Here is a 25,548-nt window from a genome sequence, read left to right on the forward strand (position 1 = left end):
GTGAATTGCTGTAAAGCCACGAACAATGGATGACATTATATTTAATTATTTATGACAATGTGTTCATATGACATCACATTGCCTATTGACTGCGTCGCAAATAATGAAAACCGTGGAACTATAGGCTTAAACTTGCAAATCTGCATAATGAAGAAATTATTATGCTCAGTGAGAATTAAAGAAGATTACTGCTCTTATGTCTGTTATATATCTGACATGGGTAATATCTCAAATGTAATCTACTAAAAAGAGTAATAAACAACATTTTATGGGAGAATTGAGAAATTGCACCAGGGTTTCTGAAAGGTAACAGGTTCTTAATTTGGGTATGGCACCAATGGTTTTAATCCAGTGAAGAGAGGATACTTTTACAACAAAACTCCTTAGATGCCATCTTAATTTACCATGATTTTTGCCACTTCTTGCGCTATTTTGTGAGCACTATTATCCAGGTGAATGACATCAAAGTGACTCGAATTGACAAGATCCTGACAGATGTGTGTGATAGTCTCCTGTGTGATCTCCCAGACAGAACCCCATGGGCATTGAAAGAGTTTCTACACAACATGGAGGTATGGTTAGCAATAGTCCAACATCACACAAACATTATCAGGGATAGACATTCTCTCTAGCCCGCTAGCCCAAGTCAGTTTCACTCATGTTAAAAGTATCCTAAGGTTAGTAGAATTTTGAATATATTGGATGGTGTTTCTATATGTTATCACTTTACGGGTTGGAAGAGTTTCTGTGCTAATTTCTATCCAAGATAATATGTCTGTCATTGGTAATATTGAAATATCATATGTCCATGAAAAGCACAATATTTGTTAACAATAAATTTACATTAGCAAACGATCTGTAAACTGGTAATTTCAGAAATGAGAAAAAACCCAACTATATTAATCATAAATAAAGATGTCAGACTTGTTTATTTCAACACTTCAAATGCAAGTGTTGGATGTGTTACAACACTAAATATATATGTAAGGCTAAAATGTGTTTTTAGTTGGATTATTAAAGGTTTTTTGGAAGCATTTTTCACATATTTGAACATGAGTAAGTCTTTGAAACAAGTTTATTTTGTAAGGAGATGTAGATAAAGATAATACAAACATATGGTGGAAAAATGATCTTCGGTCACAGACTGGCTCAGAGTACCTATTTTCCCTTGAAGTTGAAAAAGTTTGAACATGCCAAAAGTAAAATTTTGCAAATGTAACAAAGGACAGTTGTCAATAATTTGAACATGTCTGATAATTTTCAAACCATGATTATTATAAAATTTAACATAACATAAAAGTTTGACATTTTCAGCATGCCCCGCCAGTGTGTATTGTTGCTGTCTCTGGATTGTCTGGTCCAGCTTCGATTATTTACTGGCCGCCGTCATACAGCTGGAATATTGCTGTATTGTGTTGTAGTTGTAATCAGAGAACCTTGTGGGGAACCAGGTTTGAATAACGGGGCTCTGCAATTCTTTTGACATCTGGGAGTACCTGTGACTCAATAGTCATTGTATTTATTTTTTAGGTATCATAAGTTTTCATATTCACCTGTGATTGGCTGGCTGCAGACTACATTAATGGAGCCTATCTGTTTATTATTACAATTGGGACTCCAAAGATCTATTTTCAGTTTTGAAAGAAGTAGATGTCACTGAATACCTTCAAATTATTTCAGAAACGAAATAGGCGTAATTTATGGACCAGCCAGACTGTTATGTATTATACAAACTTTGTGATCAACAACCAGCATTTCTTTGGAATATTGCATCGATAATGTTGCATTGAAAATAAAATTGAGAGTACTTTGTTGAAAATTGTGTGTCAAATAGGCAGAACTCCTGCATTATCAGCCTTCAAAATTCACGCTAGTCCGTTAGCCTGAGACTACTTAATGGATCTGGGCCTGGATCAGTTCTTGGCTGGAGGATGTGGGCGCCGTTGAACACGATGATCCATGACAAGCCAGAGGTGTTCACAGGGGCACATGTCTGGGGAGTGTGCAGGCCACAGCAACATGTTCTTGGCTGCAAGGAAATTGTGTACGATTTGGGCTGTATGGGTTCTGACTTTGTCCTGTTGATAAGGACACCACATGGCCGCTGGTAGGACAATCGGATGAAGAATGTCATCCATGTAACGCTGAGCTGTCAAATTTCTGTTAACGATGACTTGTGGTGTTCTCCCCTGCCGACAATTTCCTTCCCTCACCATTACACCCCTCCACCATATGGCACGACCTCCTGAATGCAACATGCCACCGTTCATTCTCCCTGTTCTTCCATCAGCTCTGAACAGACAGATCCGGCTTTCATGGACCCTTTCAACACCGTAGGCCGGTATATCGGCCAAGAAGCATCAAGACCCAAGACACACCAGGCTGGTTTACCGGTCAAGCTGTAGTCACGTCAAAATAGTTTATATTTTTATGAACCTAATGTCATATCATTCATTTATTAAATCTATCACATTTCACAATGACTGAAATACGTATTCCATTTCAATTTATCATTTTTTATCGATAAATTAAAACATTATTTCATCGATGTTTAATGCAAAAATATATGCTTGAAAAATCTTTGTCACATCTCGTAACCTAGCACGATACATTTTCGAAGTGATTTCCTGCTTAAAAAGTTCAGAATAACACGATTTATCAAAGTTCCATAGCTGTAATTTGATTGGCTGCCTTAGGTCACATGCTTAAATTCGACCAATCACGAGGCTTGTAGCAGATTTGGGCAAGAAAACTTCATTAGAAACCAATTTTTATCCAATGAAATCACATGTTATAACTACGAAAAAACTCCAGGCGATGTTACGAGCGCATAGATGAAGGAATAAGCTTTCTAGCAATGTGTCATAGACTTCGACGAGCGTGTTATTCATATGAAGCCTGGAAAACGGGGGTATTTCTTCATGTTACTGAGTGAACAGCCACTGTTATCGGGAAATAGGTGATGACAGATACTATTTATAATTTATTTTTTTTTAAATGCTTTTCCAATTACGTAAACAATGAAAATAAAACAGAAATAGGTAAGTGGATTTATTAAATCTAATATTTGCTGAAAATCGTCAATTTTTCGCTTCCTTTCTCCTTAATCTGGATGTTATCAACATGTTAGCTTACATTTAGGAGATAAACATACTGTGTTTTCAATGTAGAGCTAGGTTACCTGTAGATTTAACCGCGCTAAATTGAATTTGGAACCGAGGTAACATGAGGTGGGCATCCCTAAAGAAAACAAAGCAAGCTTTGCAAGGCTTTCGCTCTACATAGCGCGTTACCATTTTGACGTCATATCACTCATTGTGACGCAAAAGATATGACGTCACAGTCGTATATAGAAAAGCAACAAAATTCCAAGCTCTGATGTCTCCAATACGTAAATACATTCCCTTTGTAGAATTATATCGTGTTTTCTGCATGAAATGTATTGCCACACATCTTTTGAATATTGTAGTAACCGCATCTGTGTATTTTGTAACCTGTAATTGTAGATATAATTATTTAAATATGCCTACCGACAATTACTGAAAATAGTACTGTTCTATGAATATGAGCTTCCGCGGTGATGCGGCCGTCAAACCAGCTATTTCAATTAGAAGGCGTTTATTGTGATTTAATAGCCTCTGATTGACCAATCAGAATCGAGTAAATCTCAAATTCATGGTAGAATTTTTATTTACAACGAACTTAATTAAGTTGTAAATGCATTATTCAAATAATGTGATAAACATCACTTTCATATTTATTAACCATAGGATCAGACCTTTCAAATGGTGTATAACGTGTAGTAGCAAAGATATTTTACAAGCAGATATTTTCTTTGATAAATGTTGGCTTCATCTATCACACAAGAGTCCCTGGGAACTCGGTGTCCCAGCAGTAAACTCTTCTGGTTGACTGTTGTTGAAAGAGTTAATGAAGACAACCCTCTGACAGTCATGTTGCTGCTAACAACGTACTACAGTCTGGGCCAATCTCAGTCTCTGACGACAATGTTGCACTGTCAATAACTGTCTTCTGTGAGATCTGTAAGTCCTAATTCCTTGAGCCCTGAGTCACCTGGCCACTGTCTGTCGACTAATCATATGTTCAATTGTCGCTGATGACGTCACTGTCAGGAATCTATTCCAGAGATGCAAAGTGTGCAAGTACCGGTCTTCATTGGGCATAGTTAGTCTTGTTCTGCCTGTTCTTGGCCTTTCTGATGACTGCCCTGTTTGTCTGTAACATTGCATCAGGTTAGTTACAGCAACACAGGAGCAACCAAAAGTTCTAGCAATGTGGGTATGGGTGGCTCCCATCTGTTTCATAATTAGGGCCCGCTCGCATTGTTTGGGTGTCAGTTGTGGCGTTTCTTTGATTGTTTTTTGTCAGTGTGAGTGTCTGACACACTGTCAATATCATTAACAAAACCCTTATTGCACATGTAGTTTGGGCTGCCCAAGCTGCATGTGTTTTTCAATTGTTTGCATTTTCTAAAAAAAAAATGGCTGTGGATGTGTATCACTTTCTGAATAGAGCATTGATGTATTTGGACCATGTGATGTGCATTTATTTAAACTTGTGTTTGTAAATTTTATTATAAAGTGATATATTTTCTTTTGGCTGTCAGTTTAGTGAACATTTTTGTCTAGTTCAAACAGGACTAGCCACAAACACTGAGAACTACTGAACTGGTGTTGAAAAATATCAAATTTCTAAGGCTGATTATGTGAAAATTTGGAATAGGTCCTCAGAACTCTTTTGCTTGTCATAAGGTAAAAAAGTACATGTGATTGGGTCTTTTGGCACAGATTGTGTTCATCAGACATGCCAGAGTGGACTTGGCTCATTCATTGATCATCTGGCACAGACTTGATTGTTTGCAAGCTGCCATGATAGCTGAAATATTGATGACTGCAGCATAAAAGTACAAACGAAAAGGTAATCAGAGAAAATGTATTGGGCATTCCAGGGCTACTGTGAAAGAACAGCCCTGGACTTGAATAGGCTAAGTCAGTCAGTAGAAGATTCAGTGATTGAACTGATCCGGATCTTTATGAACAAGGCTAAACTTGAAGGCTCTTCCTTCACGTTTGATGGACCAGAAGAAAATGTGGACAACTGTGAGTAGTAGGTCATGGAGCATATTATATATTAACCTGCAAATCATTCTCCCTATTATTTTAGTATCAAGTTTTTTGTCCCCAATTGAAACCATTATCAATATATTCATGTTTTATTGATTGAAGGGGCGGTCGGGTAGCCTAGTGGTTAAAGCGTTCACTCGTCACGCCGAAGACCCGGGTTCGATTCCCGACATGGGTACAATGTGTGAAGCCCATTTCTGGTGTCCCCCGCCGTGATATTGCTGGAATATTGCTAAAAGCGGCGTAAAACCATACTCACTCACTCACTTATTGATTGAAATTTAAAACCAGTTCACAAGGAAGAAAAGTTTGTTGTTCAAGACATTTATGCTATATTATTTTACCATATTATGTTATTTTTATCACAAATATACACTTTTGCATGCCTGCAAATATTTGATTGTGTAGGCATATTATGTAAGGCATACATTTAATTGAAAGTCAAGAGGTCCTTGTCATCTCCATAATGTTTAAGTGTGAAGATTCTGGGATTTCTTGATAGAAACACTATGGCAGCAAATCTTAATGACCCACTGACCACCCAGGGACATTTATCTATTAGTCTAGTGTAGTCTTTTCAATAAATCTTGTGTTTCCATTGAAACACTTTAAATATTTAGCGATTGATGTCCAGACCTGTATTTTTGTAAGTATTGAAAGTTAAGTGTCCTTGAACATGTTGAAATATTATAATCTAATTCTGCTAGGAACGCCTAAATTTTTTAATATCTTACGTAGAGATCAAAATTAGGAATGGAAGTCTACAGTCCTTTCATAAGGTTAATATTATATGATAGAGATTTCCTTAGATCATGTAGATTCAAATGCCATAAGAGAAGACCACAAGAACCCCAGGAACCGAAGTTTGAACACTGTTACGTTAGAATGGACTTTCATTCCTGATTCTGAACACAGCTTATAAGGTCGGCTATTGAGAATTTTGGAAAGAATGAACACAGCCAGCATACTTGTAAAGAAACAGTCATATTATGATAATGCCATCCTATTTCAGTGGATGGTGAGGTTCTGCTGAGTATTCCAGAAGATACTGCAAGTCGTGATTCTGAAATAAAGCGAGAGGAGTTTGAGATTAGCACTGAGCAACAGATCAAGGAGGCTTGTGAGGAACTGTTTGAGCATTTCAACCACAGACTGCTTGATGCTCTGCTCCGTGCTACCAGACATTCACTTGATGTCATGCGCAAGAGATTCTTCTCTGGGTAAGTGTTGATCTATTACTGTGTCAAACACGATGACATGCTGTTTGCTCTAAAACCTTTGTGTTTATTTCACCAGAGGCTAAAAGATAGATATGCTTGCAACAGTGTAGTGTCTGACAATTGCATGCAGCACGTTATAATGCCATTACTATAGCGTTTGACACAGAAAAATATTTGATTAACATTTCACTTTGTATTGCCTTTGTATAGGCAAGGGACTTTGCATGCATATGGCTTGGAAATGCTGGCTCGTGAATTGACACTGGGAGAGAGAAGGACAATTCAAATACATGGACTTATTTGCCTATACTGCAATTGTAACAAAATTTAAGATGCATAAATTTTACTGATAGGATCAGGAGCATATATGTATCAATAAAATACCTAACCATCTCTTGTTTCCATGGTGCAACTCAAGAAAAAGGGTTTAGGGTCTGGGGCCCCCTGATATATATATTGGTTTGAACATATTTTGGTTTGTCCTCAGGAACGTCTACACTTCAATATCACTGTAAATGTTTAGGACAGTGTTGTAATCTCTTGTTCTATATATTCATATGAGGTTAGTGGTACGTAATGAGAATTGTGAAGGATAGTGGCCATGTAAGTCCACATTTACTTGAAAGTTTGTCACTTAGTCATGACGGGAAGACAGGAATCTGTCTGTGTGCAGTGGTCACACACTGGTTATGCAAAAAGGTGCTCATAGCTGATTGTTATGTACAATAGTTATGATTAATATTATATTATATTTTATATACAGCAGGTAGTATCTGCTCAAATGCGGTTTTATTTGTTTACCGACCATTGGATCCGTTCACATTCCAGTTATCATTCTCAACTCCCAGGGGACTATGCAGCCCAAGATGCCTGTGGGCACTGGAAGGTTGTATTACATCCACCTCACATATCAGGTACCCATTCACTGCTGGGTGAACAGAGGCTCACTACTAAGTCACTTGCCCAGGGCGACACCACAAGTTTTAACACTACTGTTTCAGGTGTATGTATGTATTCGTGATGATAAGGTTGGACCCAAGGCTGAATAAAAACCTGGACCCACTTGCACAAAGCGATCTTAACGCTAAGATGAATGTAACTCCCATACTTTAACATAGGCTTACGATAGTCTTAGCGCTAAGATCACTTTGTGCAAGTGGGCCCTGGTCACTTGCGGGATACAATATCAGCACCAGGTGCTTGCTTGCCTGGCGCTTTTCACTATTATAGGGTACAAACTTATATAGGACAGTGGTGCCATGTGGTGTACAGCCCTTACTGCCTTGCCAAACTGCCCAATAGTTCAGATATCATAAGGACTAGTAGAAATTTACCATTTCTAAGGGGTTTGCTATGTGTTATCATTATAAGGACTAGTGAACTTAAACTGTTAGTTTCTACTGCTGCTTTAGGTCACAAATTTGGCAAGGGGAGCGTTTGTTGCGGAGAGTAACTGGATGGGTGACTGCTTGACTCCTTGACTCCTGAGAGTTTCTAGGGCTTTGGTCCTGCCCCACACTAAATGACATGTAGCACATGTGGCGTTTCCTTTGGCAAGTAACTTTGTTTGAAATATGCCTCTGTTCACCCACCAGTGATTGGGTACCTGGTTGCATGAGATGGTGATGTGCCTGTAAATCTAGCGCCCAACAGGCAGCATGGTTTGTATTCTCCCTAAGGAGCTGAATGATCCATTGATCATGGTAATAATAGTGTAGTGCTTTGAGCATGGCCTTGTGAGGTTTGAAAATATGGTGCTATATTTAGCCTATTATTGTTCTAATTATTGTGATTAGCAAACAGGTCGCCTATTATTCAAGCATCATTGTCTTGTTTTTTTTTCAGTGGTCGACGCCCTAGCTTGAGTCACTTTGAGGACACGAAAAGTTCAGTTCAGGAGCACAGAGCCTCTTTCTTTACAGCAGATATCACTCTAGCCATCCCAAATGTTGTGAGTATTCCACAGTAAATTAACACCAGACACCATGTGAAAACTATATTTCTCTATTACCACCAAAACGAATTCTGACCCCAGGGTAGTACAGTTAAGCATGTCTGTTGACATGGTTGCACATTCACTGCTCAAAACTTGAGTACTTTACGACATGTATTATGACAGTGATTGTCATTATGAAGTGATGCAGCCCAAAAACATTTGTCAAATAGTCAGAGATTCAGCTTAATATATAACAAAGAGGATTTGATTCCCATTTCCAGATTTGCCCAATATCTCTTATGACAAAGGAGAATGGGTCTTGTGTTCTTTAAAGTATGACATCACTGCATTGCAAGCTCACTGCCTGATGTCATAGCACTAGATGATGTCATCAGTGGAATATCCCTACACATTAGCAATTGAGGGAAATAAGAAATTGTACACGTTTTTATTGATTTATGATTAACATAGCGCACTAACATATTTAAGTTATTATTTGGTTAGGGTTTGGTAGATAAACATATATATGAGGTTAAATTATTTTAAAAGTTGAATACATGTACCATTAATTATACCTTTTGACGAAACTCTTAATACGATGACTGATTTCCCTATATGCCTCAATGGTAAAGAGTAAATTTGGCATGGTAGCTAACAACTGTGTTCTTGCACAATAAAATGCACACTAAAAAAGATAAGTACTCTTGATACACAAAACCAGACATCCAAAAGCATAATCAGCGTTAGAAATTGGCACTAGTCCTGTAGTCCTTGCCAAACTGCCTAATAGTTAAGGTATCATAAGGACTAGTAGAAATTTGCCATTTTTAAGGAGTTTGCTATATGTTGTCATTATAAGGACTACTCGACTAAAACTGTTAGTTTCTAAGGCTGATAATCTTCTGTACTTGTAGATAATGCATCCAAGCCTGGATGACCTTCAACAGGCTCTTAACAAGGCTACGCAGTTTGTATTGGACGTCACCAAAGGTGTTGAACAGTGGACCAGATATAAGCAGGGCATAGCTAGCCTCCTCAATCCCTATACAACTGAAGAGAGCAGTGGGGAGAACACCCAACAAGGTACACCTTCAACATGGTGGTAGCAAAACAAAAATGTAGCTTGCAAATTAAAGAGAACAGTCCCAGGCCCAAGTCTTGCAAAATTCTGTTTGGTTTAGTAAGCTCAGCTAATAATAGTCCTTTCAAACCTTCAGTGACATTACCCTATTTTTCTACTATAAGGTTAAATCCCATAAACAGGGATGTTGCAATTTCCCTGAAGTACCAGAATATTGTAATATCGAACGACAAATGTCTTATATTTCAGTAGGTTGAACAGCGTTTGTATATCTGTAGACTAGCATTGAACCACTAGGCTACAGAGGTGCAGATAAACAACAATGCTTTTCAGTTTCTCATTCTGAATTACATTTACCTCAGCAAGAGATAGTTTATGTCTGTTTCCTTAGGTTCATGGAAAGTATGTTTAAGATATCAAATTATTGATAAATGTTGTTTCAAATTTTTCTTTTGGTTAAGTAAGATAAAACGCCTCCCCCAAGTTTTTGAGTTTCATGGATGAGGGTTTAACATCTCATAAAAAGCCCTCAGACATGTTTTATCCTACACATGTTTTGACACTAAAAGTAAAATCTAGTGAAAATGATGCTCAGAAAACAGTTCTGGTTAGTAGACTAAAAAATATAAGTTTTGGAACTCTGAGATTGTAGCATAATTCTGCTACTATCATTTCCGTACTTTACTGATTGTTAAAAGGCAAGATTGTTGTTTTCATTAATTAGTTGTAACAGGTAAGTTAATGAGGGCCAATGCTACACTGTCTTGGGATTGTTCCAGTCTAATTGGAAAATTGGACGTGTTCTTTTTGTAATTCGGGTAATCTTTCTTTTTATAGATCATAAAATTGGAGTTAGCTGGAAAAATGCGGATTTGAAATACCATATTCGACGTAATAAGTGCCCAGGGTGCTCTCAAAATTAGAAATAGGGGGCCCTTAATTGAATATTATTTTGGTGGAAAAAAAAAACAGAGTTGAAAGATTAATTTTGTGGTTTATGCTGACAGTCCTGAAATGTTTATATACGAGAGTTATATTTTTACAGAATTTAATTTCCCATAATTAAGGGTGCATATAACACATGAGTACGTATTATACACGAATAAATAAGTCTGGTGTACATTGATCAATCGGAAGGGGTGCTAATTGGGATTGTTCACTAGCCAATATATTAGCAAATATTGCCGTGGGCGCTTATTAGAGCAGGGTGCTTATTACGTTGAATACAGTACTTGAAAAAAACTTGACCATTTTTTTTGTTTCTGAAGATGATTTTCTATGGGACAAATATATCAGTGATTGACATCTAAGCAGTTGAACACAGCTTATCCTTTAAGCAATTCATTAATGTAACCAGCACAGCTACAGTACTTTGTGTCAAATCAATGTAGTGCATTGCCAACTACACATAGAACATGAACTCCATGTTCAGTGGAATTGGATTCTTCTGTGGCTTAAAGGGGCACTGATCTAACGCAATTCCCCGTGACTGGTTGTTGCCTTTGTTATTGTTTTTTCCCAGTGAGTACCCGGATGTATAGCAGAAATCTAGACTAGTTCGCGACCTCTGCTGCGCCATTCGTAAGCGCATTAGTCACTTTTATTGTTAGTAATAAGGGCGTATGGTCACATTGATCAACAAAATGAAATAGCATCGGTAATGGTGACGAAGTTTTGATAAGTCACTTGCTTGGTAATTTTGCGATTTTCGTTTACACTATTTTGACTTGCAACACAAAGTAAATATTTCACCTGAGCGTTGCTTTTTTTTATAGTGTCTATATATTTTTACTGTCAAATGTGTAACACATTTATTAAACGTCTAAATATTCAGTTATTTTACAAAGTGTCTGAAAAACATTTCCATCTGTATTATTATGATAACGAATTCCAAACATTTTGATGTTTAATGTCATCACCAAGAGACTGAAAATGTTACGTTGAAAAGTACATTTCTATGTTGTTTGGCTTCTAATCCTACATAATAATCTGTTGTGATGTCTGTAGGCCCTTTTGATCGTCTTAATCAATCTGGACAGATTTTTTAGTCGAAATGACTGAAATATTTACACATTTTATAATGGCCTGAGAGAATCACATTTTACAAATTGACGGTAATATATACACGCTTACAAAGGAAAAGACCGGTGAAAACAACGTCTATCGCGCATTGAAGAATTATCCAACCAAGACGTAGAGAAACAAGAACGAATCGGTTTAAAAGAAGGAAAACAAAATGCAAATATCATAATTACAACCAACCAAATTTATGTGTATAAATTTTAGGCAGCTTCCTTGTTCGAGGAATGTATCCGTGAATATCCACACAAAGGAACAATATCCCACTCGTCTGCAGCTGTACAAAGAAACTTATTCGATGTCACGTTTCGGGATATTATAATCCGTGTTCGTTTCTCAACTGATCACTTGGATTGTTTCAGGTGTTTTACATAGGTGTCAAGTCTCAATGGTTGGCTGAGAAAGCCCATGTGACAACTATTTTCATAACGTCCACGGTTCCTAAAAAATACATTGAGTGATAGATAACAATGATCAATCAATCAACGTATTATCAGTTAACCCTTTGAACAAAGTATGTTGTTTTTACATCGGCACTTCACGCCATTATATGAGTGTATTCCCTTTGTATTAGAAAACCTAGACATGTAAACACTCACTCTTGACATATCCACTGCGCAAGATAACAGTGATTAATCAATCAACGTATTTTCTGTTAATCCTTTGATGACTAGGAACGATCCGCTGATTTACAAAACAAAGTAAATCAACTGATCATTCATCTCTTGCCGGGCTGACACGTGCATATTAGACAACACACATTTCACCTCACTTCAAACCTGGATTTAGATTGAATAATTACCCCAGACACAATAAATGCCAAATGGGAACCTTTGTCAGGTAATCTAAGTGGTGCTACCACTAATTGTACCTGTAATAAATTCATTAACTGAGCATCACGTGAATGACGACAAATACACAAGTGTAGGGTTATACGAGAAAACGTGGATGACAACAAGGGAGTAGTAATCGTATTATCAACGCAAGCCGAAATCCGAAAATCCTTTCACTGCATGGATACTTTTTTTTTAAGTATTAAACTATAACCATCTGGGGTATTTCCAAATGACGACATCTGATGAGCTCCGCTGTTCTTTTTGTCTGTTTGTTTAGGCTGAAGAAATTAATTAACATGCGCCCTTTGTCGAAATTTTTATAGATCACAGTTAACCAATCAGTGTTTATGCAAAAATGCGTAAAACAAATATTGCCTCCAGCCTCCAAGTGTATTTAGCTGTCCTTGCAGATGGTAGCCCAGTCTCTGGTCACGCTCAGTTGCGTTGCGTATCATCCGGGTACTCACGGGGGAAAAAACAATAACAAAGGCAACAACCAGTCCGGGGAATTGCGTTAGATCAGTGCCCCTTTAAGTCCATAAATATGGTGTTCACACAGATATCTATTTGTTTACTAATATGACTGCACATTCTGCTATTTTCTAACTCTGCAGCCTCTGATGTACTTAACGTATCTATAAAATATTACAGCAGTGTTTGAAATTAAGAAAGAAAGTTAAGGGATTCTTGTCAGAGCCCTAATTCTAAAATGTATATATCTAGGGTTCCCTAGATTCAAATACTGCAGGAACAAACCTCAAGTACCATGGGATGAAAGCTGCAAACAGTGTTCGAAATTAAAGGCTGTCCTGGCTTCCTTGATGTTTTGTACTTGACTGAGTAAGTTTTCTACACTGCTTTTGGCAATATTCCAGCAATGTCACAGCAGTAGACAACAGAAATAGGCAATGGAGAATCGAACCAGGAACTTAGACATGATGAGAGAGCGCTTTAAACATTTTGCTTCCCTGATGCCTGTTTGGTTATTGAATCTGTAAAGTTCTATTAACATATAAGGGCTATGACAAGGACCCCCTGACTTTCATTCTGAATTTTAAACACTCTTCAGGGATTTATCTAGGATTGCCCTTAGCAGGCAAATTTTGCTCTAAATTAGTTCTTATTTAAATCTATAGTTGTAACATTGGATTGTAACATTGCATTCACTGCAGTAATGTAAAATGTAGAGTTCACGGCTCTCCCTCTTCATTGGTACTGTTAAACTTGGACTAAGTTTATCACATTAATAATAACTACATTAATATTAATTTGGAAGTTACTAATTCCCATTTTGGAAGTTTTACTGACACTTTCTACAATTAATTTCATGTACCAGTAATATATAACATATCATTTTATACTCCTGCAGTGAAGTTTGCCTCATCTAAGAAGAACTACTACAAGAATGTAGTTGACAACAAGGATATAGCCAAGTATGTGATGATGTTGTCGTCTGCCACCAGCAACCTGAGGCCGGAGGTGTCTCAGGCCTTGCAGAGATACACAGACTTCTCCTTCCTATGGGAGCAGGACCGAGACCAGTCCGTGGCCGTGAGTTCAGTACCATATGTTGAAACTTTCTCCTGTCTTGGATGATTAACTATAGGTGACATGACCATTGATCAACTACTTATCAGCATAAGCAGTGTTCGAAATAATAAAGTCCTGGGCCCCGGGCCCTGTTCAAAAACGCCTTAGCACTAAGATGATCGTAACTCCCATACTTTAAAAAAAAATTATGACATTGTTGCGCTAAGATTGCTTTGGTGAGCATGGGACTGGTCATAAACCTGATGTTTAAAGTAGAATAATGAGGGGGTCCTACATATCTAAATACATTCAGTTATTATAGCAGAAATGCTCTAGGTCACCCCCAACCCCACCCCAATTTCGAACTCTTATTATAATTGGGGCTAGTCTTATAGCTCAAACAATACTTCTCAATAGTTAGGTTATGCACAGGTTTGGTGGAAATAAGTTTATGTGAGTTAATTGTCACAGTGCTTATTGTTGAAACTGTACGAAGTTTAAATTTTACATTGCGCAGAGATTGAGTCAGAGATTGTTCAGCTCTCACCTGCAAATATATTTCATTACAAATGAGATCACTTTTGTGTAAATATATCTATACCAAAAAGGTCACACTTGTGCCAATGTCCGAGTATGACCTTGGTGAGCTTCATCATGCTCACTGACATTTGTCATTTTGTTTCAGGATTTTTTGTCAACAGATCCCATTATTTCGGAGTACAAGGCTAAAATAGCCATGTTTAAGAAGCTGGAAAATTCCATTGAAGACATCAATGCATCAGAAGTTGTTGGACCTATAGAACTCTTCACTGGTAAAGCATTCACTCTCATTCAGGGTCAAAACAAGCAAATATAGATTTGTTTGTGTCTGATAAGTGGGAGTCATGATAAACTACAGTATATATATATTTTATTTTATTTATTTAATTTTTTGGAGGGGGAGGCACTTTTTAAATTTGAGGGTCATAATATATTTTAGGTAATACCTAATAGGTATATATAGTCATAATGGACTGTAATCATCAGTACCTACTTTTTTCTACGTGTCAAACGTTTTGTAGTATTATTGTATTTCTGGCATGTGTTGTGCTAGCCATTTGCCGACTACCTGTGATATGGCCGCGCAATGGTCGTCAGAGACCCTCATCTCCAGTATATCCTTTGTCAAGCAGAGCTCTGCACACTCTCATCAAGATGCTGAATCATCATTTGTCATCCTATGGGCAGCCTAGGATTGTCAGCAGTTGCCTGTGCCAACCTCAAAACATCGGAAGATGCATTATCAGGGAAGTCTTCTACCAAGTGCTCCTCTAAGAAGCGGTCATCTCAGGTACTTGGGGATGCATGGTGATGGTTGTCTTCCTCACCCAGGAAGCATGGAAACTACAGTGTCACACAGTGTCGTGTCTTTGTTCACTCTATGTGCCTCTAATCCATGGAATATATTGTTGGACCATATGTCTCTCTCCCACATATGCATCATGTTGATTGGTAGATCTCATCAGTATGGAGGCTGATCTGAACGATACGTCAGCAGATAAGACATTCGATGGAGGGTGTGCAGAACGAGTCACACTAGTTCCAACACTTCGCTTACGTGATTGGCTACTGCTAGCATAACAAGACCATTTCCTCTCCAGAGGCCTGAAAGCTGACATACTGTCCATGGCTCCTACATTAACTCCTACTTTGCCTTCATGCACATACAAGTTCATACGTCATGTAAGTGAATCTCTTACATGCACTAAGATTGATGACAAGTTACCGTCCATTAAACAGACAACCTACACCACTCACTACTCGCTGTGGCATCCAACACCTTGATTCTTTGCATGGAGTGAACTGGCTACAAGGTGCACTTTCATCAGCATCCAGCATTTATATCCACCCAACAGGTAGGCGATTCTATCTGGGAAGGGCTAAGTTGGCGGCTGCGAATTTGGCCATAAAGACGCTACTACAGAAGGGAGCAATTTGTGCCTCCATACAAGCGAGCTTTCTATTCTCTTGTATTTCTAGTACCGAAAAAGAACACGCAAGAGATGCGTATGATCCAACACCTGAAGCTCCTTAACAAAGACTACATGGTAACTGGGTTGGTTTAGTTGTATTGGTGGATGGTCCGTCACAATGATTCCCTTAGTAAATGTTCTTTATGCAAACGCGGCAGGAGTGAGATGGGGCGCTCACATAGATGAAGCTACAGTCCATGGGACATGGACTGAACATGCCAGGCATTTTCGTATGAACTGTCTGGAAACGTTGGTGATTTACCAAACACTCAGTGCATGGACAGACAAGTTGCGTTTCTTGTTGTTACTGGTAACTACGGACAGCACCACGGTTGTAGTTATTACAGTGTTTGTTGAAGGAGACTTTATGTTAATTCAGCTTTACAGATGCGATTTATTTTAGGTTGAAGGCTCATCCCATGCCCAACAAAATTAACATAGTGTTGTACTGTTTTACCTGGGAGAAACAAGGTCGTATCAGTGGAGTGGTTTATACATCCCCAAATTTTCAAGTGGATAATGGCAACTTTGGACATTCCACATGTCGACTTGTTTGCGACATGTTTCAACAGCAAGCTCCACGGGGTCTATGTCACTCCAGTACCATGTGGATGCCCTGTCTTTGAATTGTGAAGTGGTGTTTGCATACATGCATTTCCCCAAGGCCGTTACCAGATTCCAGAGAAAAGCGGAGGACTTGAAGCAGAACATGGTTTCCCATAATGTTCCCTTTCCTTGTGGAAAATCTCACTTCAGCTATCACTCCGTCAAGATCTATTTCGCCAGCCCTGATTGGATGTATTCTACTGCAGCCTGCACAATCTTCATCTACACTCGTGGAAACAATCAAGGCAAAGAAGTCAGGTTGCAGTTTCTCAAAGTTTGCCTCGGATGCAGCCATTCAGGAATATTATACAGGTGCTTCTTTCAACGCTAACAGCTAAGTCTGAAGCCAAGCATCGAATAAATGAGTGGGTTCGGTTATGCTGCTTTGAATAGTTTTTCAGTTCTATCACAGAATGTCAGCTTGATGTGTGAGGAAAGCCTCAAGTAATGCAGGTATTTTCCACTTCTGTGAAACCCCCCATCAAGTCTTTGACCCAAGCTAATGTTTTGGCGTGACATGTAGATGAAGACACCACAAACACATGTTAAAAAGAAAATCAACTTGGGTCAAGCAATTACTCATAGTTAAATTTTCTCATGAAGTTTAAGAAATCAGCCACTTTCATTTCTTTAAGCAGTTCTCATTTACTTTATCATGCCAGAAGCTCTAATCTGGTTAGTCAAAAAAGGTCAGTTTTCTACCTTGAACACGTTGAAGAATGTTCATGCCATATGACAGTTTTCCATAATTCAAATGTCTGATATTTCCAGAATGGGCCTGTATCCTAGGTCATCCTTTCTGTATTCAACCTTGATACAAGAATGTTAGACTAAACATGCTTACTCAGCAATTGATCAATTGGTGAAAACATATATTGTTCAACAAGAAAATTTCTACTTGCAATAGAAATATCTTTCACATGGAGCAGATTGCTTGTAAGTGCATTTTTTCTTACAGAACCCCTGAAACTGGCCCTGAGCGTTGAAATCAAAGCCTGGAAGCTGTTGTTTGGGAAAGAGTTGAATAACAAATACCGTGACAAGATGGAGGACATCCTGGTGTTTGTGGAGGAGTACACTAAGAGACTGATGCGACCAATCAGAGACCTTGATGATGTCAGACAGGCCATGATAGCACTTGCAGACATCCGAGAAAATCACATCAGGATCGACATGTCGCTTGGACCTATTGAGGTAAGAAATGTTATTGCTATGACATGCTCTTAAGCTGCTCCTAGTTATTACATTACCGTATTCGATGTAATAGCGCCCCGCTCTAATAAGTGCCCACGGTGATATTTGCTGATATATTGGCTAATGAACAATCCAAATTAGCACCCCATCCGATTGATCAATGTACAAAAGACTTAAATTATTCATTCGCATATAATACACACTCGTGTGTTACATGCACCCTTAATTATGGGCAATTAAATTCTGGAAAAATATGTCTCTCGTATATAAACATTTCAGGCTGTCAGAATAAACCACGAAATTAATCTTTCAACTGTGTTTTTTTTCACCAAAATAATATTCTAATAAGAGCCCCCTGTTTCTAATTTTGACAGTGCCCTTGGCGCTAATTACATTGAGTGAGTGAGTGAGTATGTTTTTACGCCGCTTTTAGCAATATTCCAGCAATATCACGGCGGGGCTACTTACATTGTATACGGTAATGTTCAAATACCAAAATTTATGGTGTTATACCTCATCTACATCAAGGAACTGTGTTGATTCCAGGTAAGAATATTGGTCCCCAGCAACCTATCATCAGCTGGTTGTAAGAGTCAACCTTGTGGATCGGGTGGTCAGACTCAGTGACTTTGTTGACTACATGCCATTGTATCCCAATTGCATGGATCAATGCTCATGATGTTAATCAATGGTCTTCCTGGTTCATACTTGGTTATTTACAGACTGCCTTCACATAGCTGGAATTTTGTCGAGTGAAGGGATAAACAAAAAATAACAAATAAACAATACATGAGGGTTTGAATTTGTGTTTTCTGATGTCCGCAAACATTATCAGCTAGGGGAATGTCAATGTCGACCTATTGGTAAAAAGTAGTTGTCCACAAAGAAATGGCTCAGTTTTGAACAATGTACACAAAGAACTAAAGGAAAATCTCCTGTATGACAGATGCCAAAAATGTCAGATTTGAGAGAATAATTTCATTGGTGGAAACAATCATTTAATATTTGGAATTGCTATTTGGCAGCAAAGGGTAATATTTAGTCAGTATATTTGAGGGAAAATACTCTTATTTTTATTTTCACCTGACTTATTCAAATGACATGGATAAATGCTCATGATTTCAATCACTAGTTTTGCCTCATCCAGTCTGGGCAGACTTGATTACCTTTGGCAGCCAAGATGTATTGCTGCAGAAAACAACGCTCACTTGTTTTCTCTATTTCCAGGAGTCATACAATCTGCTACAAGACTTTGAAGTTATTGTTTACAAAGAGGAAAATGACAAGGTGGATTCTCTTCGATATTCCTTCCAAAAGGCCCTCAGTAAAGCTGTAAGTGAGACTACTCCCTTTTTAACTCGTTCAGCCTTAGACAACATGTTAGAAAGTCAGGTTTTTTTTAAGGATTAGTCCAGGGGATTATTGTAAACCATATTTTACTATTTCTCAGAGTTTTTTGCTAGTCATACTTGAACGAGACAAAAATGTTTGCATTTTCTATCAGTTTTATTCAGTTCCAATTTGTAACATCATTAAAGCATTGAGAACTGATTCAGAATTATAGCCCTCTAATGCTATGACAAGAGGTCAACCATCATTGGATTTTTACTTGTCGTCAGCACAATTTAGTAGTCTCTGTCTAGCAGACTAGAATGAATTCCGAAGGCTGTTTTTTGGGGGACTGACCGTTTGTTATTGGGGGGTGTGGTGGGTGAGGGTGAGGTTGCATTTGGTGGGTTGTTTTTGAAAAGGATCATTGTTCCAGAATATACCGGTACTTGAAAAATGTAAATTTGCCTCAGCTTTTTCAAACAAAAATTAGTTCTTCTCTGGACAGGCTGAATGTCTTAAAACAAACATATTTTGTCTCTCTCTGGTATTGATAAAAGTGTATATCTTGAAACAGTGATTGAAAATATATTGTGTTTCTAACAAAAATCAAATCATCAAGAATATCTGTATGTTCATTCCATTACAGCAAATTATCTATCAAGGTAATAGTTCAGTAACATGTCTGATATTTGGGTTAACACTTCCTTAGTAAAGTAAAAGTTCTAGTTCTCTTTTGGGTAGGGTTCCATCTGGAATTCAAACCCACACTCCTAGAGTGAGGCACCTAATCGCTCAGCTTCCATGAAAAAATATTGATACTTGTGCTGATACAGGCAGGGCTGCCCAGGTATGTTGGACTACATAGAAACATTAAATGGATTACCGCTTCTTTTCTTTTAAATGTACACTCAATTCTTTTAGACATGGACAACAATTTACACCTGCACTCACTGTAGGAAGATGAGTAACAACAGTAGAATACTATTACATATATATAACAGTTTTCAAGATCATAAGGGATCAGGGGTCCTTGAGGTATTGAAATTAAAGGATCCCCTAAATTAATCGATTAATAAGAAAAAATATTTGTGTGTGTGTTTAGATACATATTTCTTATCTGGACTTGCCATATGATCAATTTAATGCTAAATATGAACTAGGATTTTCCATTAAATGATTAAACTTGAATTTTCTTCCTTCTTTTTGTCCACCTTATTCATGGTTATTTCACTAAATGTAAGCATTTATGTGGCAGAGATTTATTCTTTTAATGTTAAGTATTCATAGATTTTGTATAAATCATGAAAGATGATGACATCCCTTCTTTTAACATTAGGGTTATGACAAGAACCACATGATTTTTATGCTTAATTCTGACTACTGTATCCCAGTGTAGTATTAAAAGACTTCCAAATGGCCATGTTTCATGTTATTCACTGAATGACAGGCAAAGCTCCTGTTATTATTTATTTTATGTTTGTCTACAATGTAGAGTCAGGTGCAAGATGAACTTGTGAATGTACAACCAGGCTTCAAGACAGAGCTGCTGACATCGGTTGAAGTGTTCCATGTTGATGTGGAGAGCTTTGAGGAAAGATATTCAACTGTGAGTATACATAAAAGTAAATCTCCCATGTTGGGACCAGGAACATGACATATTATTGCAAGTTGCAGTGGTTGGCTAGTAATCATGTAATGTATTTGGTGACCGATTTTAATATCCTCCGCCACAAAGTGGTGTTCGTCCGTTCTTCACATTTCGTTTACGGAGCAGAACTCAAATACCATGAGAGATATCTTAACCAAACTTGGCACATAGATAGGTCCATTGGTGAACTGGTGCCATTTCATAGTTTGGCATTTAAAAAAAATTAAAAAATTCCAGTTTCCATGGCAATGACTTTGACTTGACTGAAAATGGTGGTAGTGCTCCTTTCCGGAGCAGATCTTGAAAATTGTACATACTTCTTGCCCTGCACACAACCGGATATGTCATATTGACTTTGTTAACATTGCAATATACAGTGCCCTGTTTGAAGATACCAAACTTTCTACTGGATAACTCAATACATATTGGATAAGTAACGTGTCAGAACATGTACCTTACTTATAACAAATTAAATTTGTCTATAAATGATACCAGGAAGATGACACAGGTGTCCATGTGTCGAACAATTTAACAACTCGGATAGTCCTAAAAGGTGCTTGAAGGGTTGAACTTGAAATAAATAATCTGCCACTTGACACTTCCTGATATAAACTGTTGTCACCTTCTTCAGAACAACACCATGCGTAGTTGGTTCAAAATAACATGAATTACATGATTGGTCGGTTTGAAAATGTCAAGCTACAGATCATTTAGTTTCAGTATCTGTTTACGTTTATATTGAGTGATTTGTGTAGATTGTGCTGGGAGAAATGCAAACAGAAATTAAACTACTTGGAATTCATAGGGCGAATGAGAATAAACATTAGGTAGAGCCTGCCAAAGTTGTATACAATGCAATACAATCAACTGAAGAATGAATGAAACTGTTCAGAAATGAGTGTTAAGCTGACATGCAATTTGCTCAACAAGATATTGTAAATATACCAACGTTTTAAATTGGCACTAGTCCTAATAGTCCTTGCCAAACTGCCAAATAGTTAAGGTATCATAAGGACTATTAGAAATTTGCCATGTTTAAGGGTTTTGCTATATGTTACAATTATACATCTTACCGAGGCAAGGGAGTTAACTGACTATAAAAGTCCAGTTGCCAACCTTGGAACTAGGCTGGAATTTCTGGGCTCAATCGTAGCGCCACCAGTGGTTATTACGCGTTGTGTCCCTTCTATGCCTCTCCTTTTGACCAATCAGATTCGGCCTCAGGTTTTACTTACTGATCAATAATCAATATTTATATTGTGTAAAAACAGGCCGTACATCGCAGAGTGCATCAAATCACGTGAGCACCTTGAATAAAAACATGAAAAGATTTGGAAATTATCTGTTGACGCCTAGTTGGTGGTGCACATGCTTTTCAAATCCTGCAATCGAACCGGATTTCGATTTCCTTATGCCATTTTGAAAGGACTATTTCGTATCACAAATATAGGGTAAGGAATATGAATATTAAATCACGAATACCATTAACAAGTCAGCAGTTTGATTTATTATTTGTTATATTCAGTGTAAAAATAACAACATAAAGTATTTGACATGGTTTGTTGATTATTGATATATTATACATTTATATACAGCACCAGGTACTAGTATCTGCTCAAATGCGACAATGACCAGTGACCACAATACTGTCAAATTATATATTATAAGAGTGTTGCCTTTGAAGAAATCTATGCATATAATATGTTCTTATGGATATTTTTAGGTACAGTGTATGTAAATGCATGATTGCATAATCATAAATATTTGATTCTAGTGGCCTCGAATAATGAATTCGGTTTGTGAATGGATATGGTTCGATTCACCGAATATGCGAGTGAATCGTCACAGCCCTAATCAATGCGCATATAATTTTGGTGCAGCATGATTGTCATGATTTACAGTATTGATTCAGTCATTTGAAGATTTTGTTGAAAGTTAGATTGTCTTATTTGTATACATGTACTTCCTTTTTGACAGGGAGGCCCTATGATTGAAGGAATATCTCCATCAGAAGCCAATGATAGACTACAGTGTTTCCAGGTAATTTCTGTATGAAATCCAGGTTATGATAGGTCCCCAGTAACCTGTGCAGGTCGTAAGTGATGACCAAATGGATCGGGCAATCAGGCTTAGTGCAGTTGTTGATTGCATGTCATAGTACCCTGAAAGTGGGGCTCGTTGGTCATACTATCAATACTGGATTGTCTGGTCCTGACTTGATTATTACTGGCTGCCCCCATATAGATGGAATATTTCCAAATGTGCCATTAATAAAAAACAAGTACCTGTTGTTTCACACGTCTGCAAAAATGATCTTGAACAGAGTTGCCACCTTCCTAATGGTAAAAGCAGTAGTCCACAAGGGAATGTCACTATCATTAGTTCTTCCTATGTTATTTTGAAGCCTGGGCAGTGTTTGTTCCTGGAAGTTGTGAGACAATCAAGTACATGCTCAAATTCTAACAACATTATTATTGCTGTTTGTAGACATACATATTTGAACATGTGAATTGCTGTCATACAGACTAGTACTGTACTAACAACTTCTGAGTCATTGCACCTGATTTTGTCTTCAGTCTGTAACTTTTGCCACTAGTCCAAAGTCAGAGTTTGTAAAATTCTGTTCAGTCTGGTGGGGTCACCTAATGATACTCCAAAAGAGAACAACAAATGTAGTAGACTCGAGAGTTTTTGGCACAGACACTTTTATCATAATATTAGTAGGGCTTAAAAAAAATATATTAATTGGTTCTCAGGCAATTTGTTTTGAAAATATAGTGCGGGCGGTGTCTTTTGTTGTTGTTGAAACTAATATGTAACCAATAAACAGTTGTGTAATCAATAAGCAATTGTGTACAATCAACCTGGGAAAGGGCCACCCTACATAAATGTATTCTTTGATGAGTAAAAACTGAAATACAGTATTTGACTACCGTTGGATTTGGAATATTTAAGGATTTTTAAAATATTTTTTTAAATGGAAATAAAAATGAAACATGCGGCAAACTTTATAATGATGCAGGCAGTGCCTGAGAACCAAGACCTTTTATTTTTTAGCCTAGATTGACTGTTTTTAGCTGATCTTTCAAGACTGAGAGAAACTAAACCATTAGGCTTCAGACTTGTAGCTAAAGTCACAAGCTGCTTATATATTACTATTACATAGTAAGCAAAAAGAAAATGTTGTGTTTCAGGTTACCTGACCAACCAATTCTTTCATTTGCAGCCCAAGTATTTGTAATACAGATGGAAACAAGAACAAGAAACCCATATCTCACATTGGGGAATATGTCAGATGGTTCCAAATATTATAGTTTCTATAATTATTTTTACCTACAAATTCAAGGAACATTGTGAATCATTTTCTATAATTATTTTTACCTACAAATTCAAGGAACATTGTGAATCATTTTTCTAAACAAACCATCTGTGATAAACATTATTTCTATATAATTAAGAACTTAATAAGAAGGTCAAATCTACCTACTGGGTAGGGTTTCTTTTCATGAGCAATAATGTTAAAAAAAATAAGGATTCAGGACCCCCTATGATGGCAATTGTTCTGAACTTCGCAAAGATGTATTAACAATGAAAATAGAAACTTTAGGTTCATTTTCAGCTACTGTCTGTGATTTTGTTGTCTCAGATTTTTCCAGCTTTTGATATGACATTCTCATATGTCGTTATCAAATTTGGAAAAATTCATCTGAATGTTTTATATGGACATTGTATTTTGGCATTATTTTCAGTAGAATTTGGAGACCCGTTAGATCCAGGGTAGACTAGGTCTTGAACAACCCAAGCTTGCTTGTCGTAAGTGGCAACTAATGGGATCGGGTGGTCAGGCTCGCTGACTTGATTGATACATGTCATCATATCCCAATTGCATGGATCGATGCTCATGGTGTCAAGCACTGGTTGTCTGGTCCAGACTCGATTATTTACAGTCCACTATCATAAAGCTAGAATATTGCTTAGTGCAGCGTTAAACAACAAATGAACAAACAAAACAGTAGAATTTGGTCTTCGTATATGGACAAGCATGATCTTTTCTTGCTAGACCCGAAAATGTTTTTACTTGTTTTTACTAGGGCTTCATACTGTTTGGCTAAGGTCTCAGACTGCTTTAATGAAATCATGTATCTAATATTGTCTCGTTAACCAGAATCAGTTTGATGATTTGTGGAGCAAGTTCTCTATCTACTCAGCTGGGGAGCAGCTGTTTGGCCTGACAGTCACAGACTACCCAGCTCTTGTCAAGGTGAAAAAGGAGTTGAATCTGCTGCAGAAACTGTATGGACTCTACAACACGGTCATGACCCTCATTAATGGATATTTTGACATTCTTTGGACAGATGTTGACATTGAAAAAATCAATTCAGAATTGTTGGATCTTCAGAACAGGTAACTGTTTGGATGGGTAGCCTTATTTTTAAGTGCGCTCAACACCTATAGTGTGGAGAGAAGGTGAGTGAGAATGGTTTTATGCAACTTTTAGCATTATTCCAGTCTCATCACGGCAGGGGATACAAGGAATGGGCTTCACATATTGTACCCATGTGGGAAATGGCATCATGAGTCAAAGCTTTACCCACAAGGTGACTCAATAGTCTGTAAATCTAGACATGAGATTTTACTGCAGTCCAAACCCAATGCTCCATGTGACAACAATTTGTGGTATCAGTGTATCCTTAGCTTTATCGTGAAGTCACCTTAAATTATGGTTACCGCATGTGAAAATCTCTTGATGACTACAATAATTTCAAACTCAAAGAAGTGCAACTTTTTATGTGAAACAACTTCTGTAGTGTTCGTAATGTTTCTGGGCCACTTCTTGCACCTTCATCAGATCAACACTGAGTGATTGTGAAAGTTAATATATATATAGTTTATCATGTTTATCATGTAATAAGAATCACTTGTGTATACA

General features: G+C 37.5%; 1 protein-coding gene across 1 annotated transcript in view; it reads left to right on the forward strand.

The window, feature by feature from the left end:
* Nucleotides 1–25,548, forward strand: part of LOC139458296 (dynein axonemal heavy chain 8-like) — a 171,748-nt gene that overhangs the window by 33,851 nt on the left and 112,349 nt on the right. Inside the window, exons 18-29 of the mRNA XM_071239682.1 lie at nt 453–572; nt 4,970–5,120; nt 6,157–6,364; nt 8,210–8,315; nt 9,215–9,383; nt 13,666–13,847; nt 14,512–14,638; nt 17,403–17,638; nt 18,866–18,970; nt 20,463–20,576; nt 22,596–22,658; nt 24,784–25,022. Of these exons, the coding sequence (XP_071095783.1) occupies nt 453–572; nt 4,970–5,120; nt 6,157–6,364; nt 8,210–8,315; nt 9,215–9,383; nt 13,666–13,847; nt 14,512–14,638; nt 17,403–17,638; nt 18,866–18,970; nt 20,463–20,576; nt 22,596–22,658; nt 24,784–25,022 (1,820 nt within the window). The remainder of the gene's footprint in view (nt 1–452; nt 573–4,969; nt 5,121–6,156; nt 6,365–8,209; nt 8,316–9,214; nt 9,384–13,665; nt 13,848–14,511; nt 14,639–17,402; nt 17,639–18,865; nt 18,971–20,462; nt 20,577–22,595; nt 22,659–24,783; nt 25,023–25,548) is intronic.

Source organism: Haliotis cracherodii, unplaced genomic scaffold (assembly GCF_022045235.1).
Source record: "Haliotis cracherodii isolate W230 unplaced genomic scaffold, xgHalCrac1.p SCAF_12, whole genome shotgun sequence".
Lineage (NCBI taxonomy): Eukaryota > Metazoa > Mollusca > Gastropoda > Lepetellida > Haliotidae > Haliotis > Haliotis cracherodii.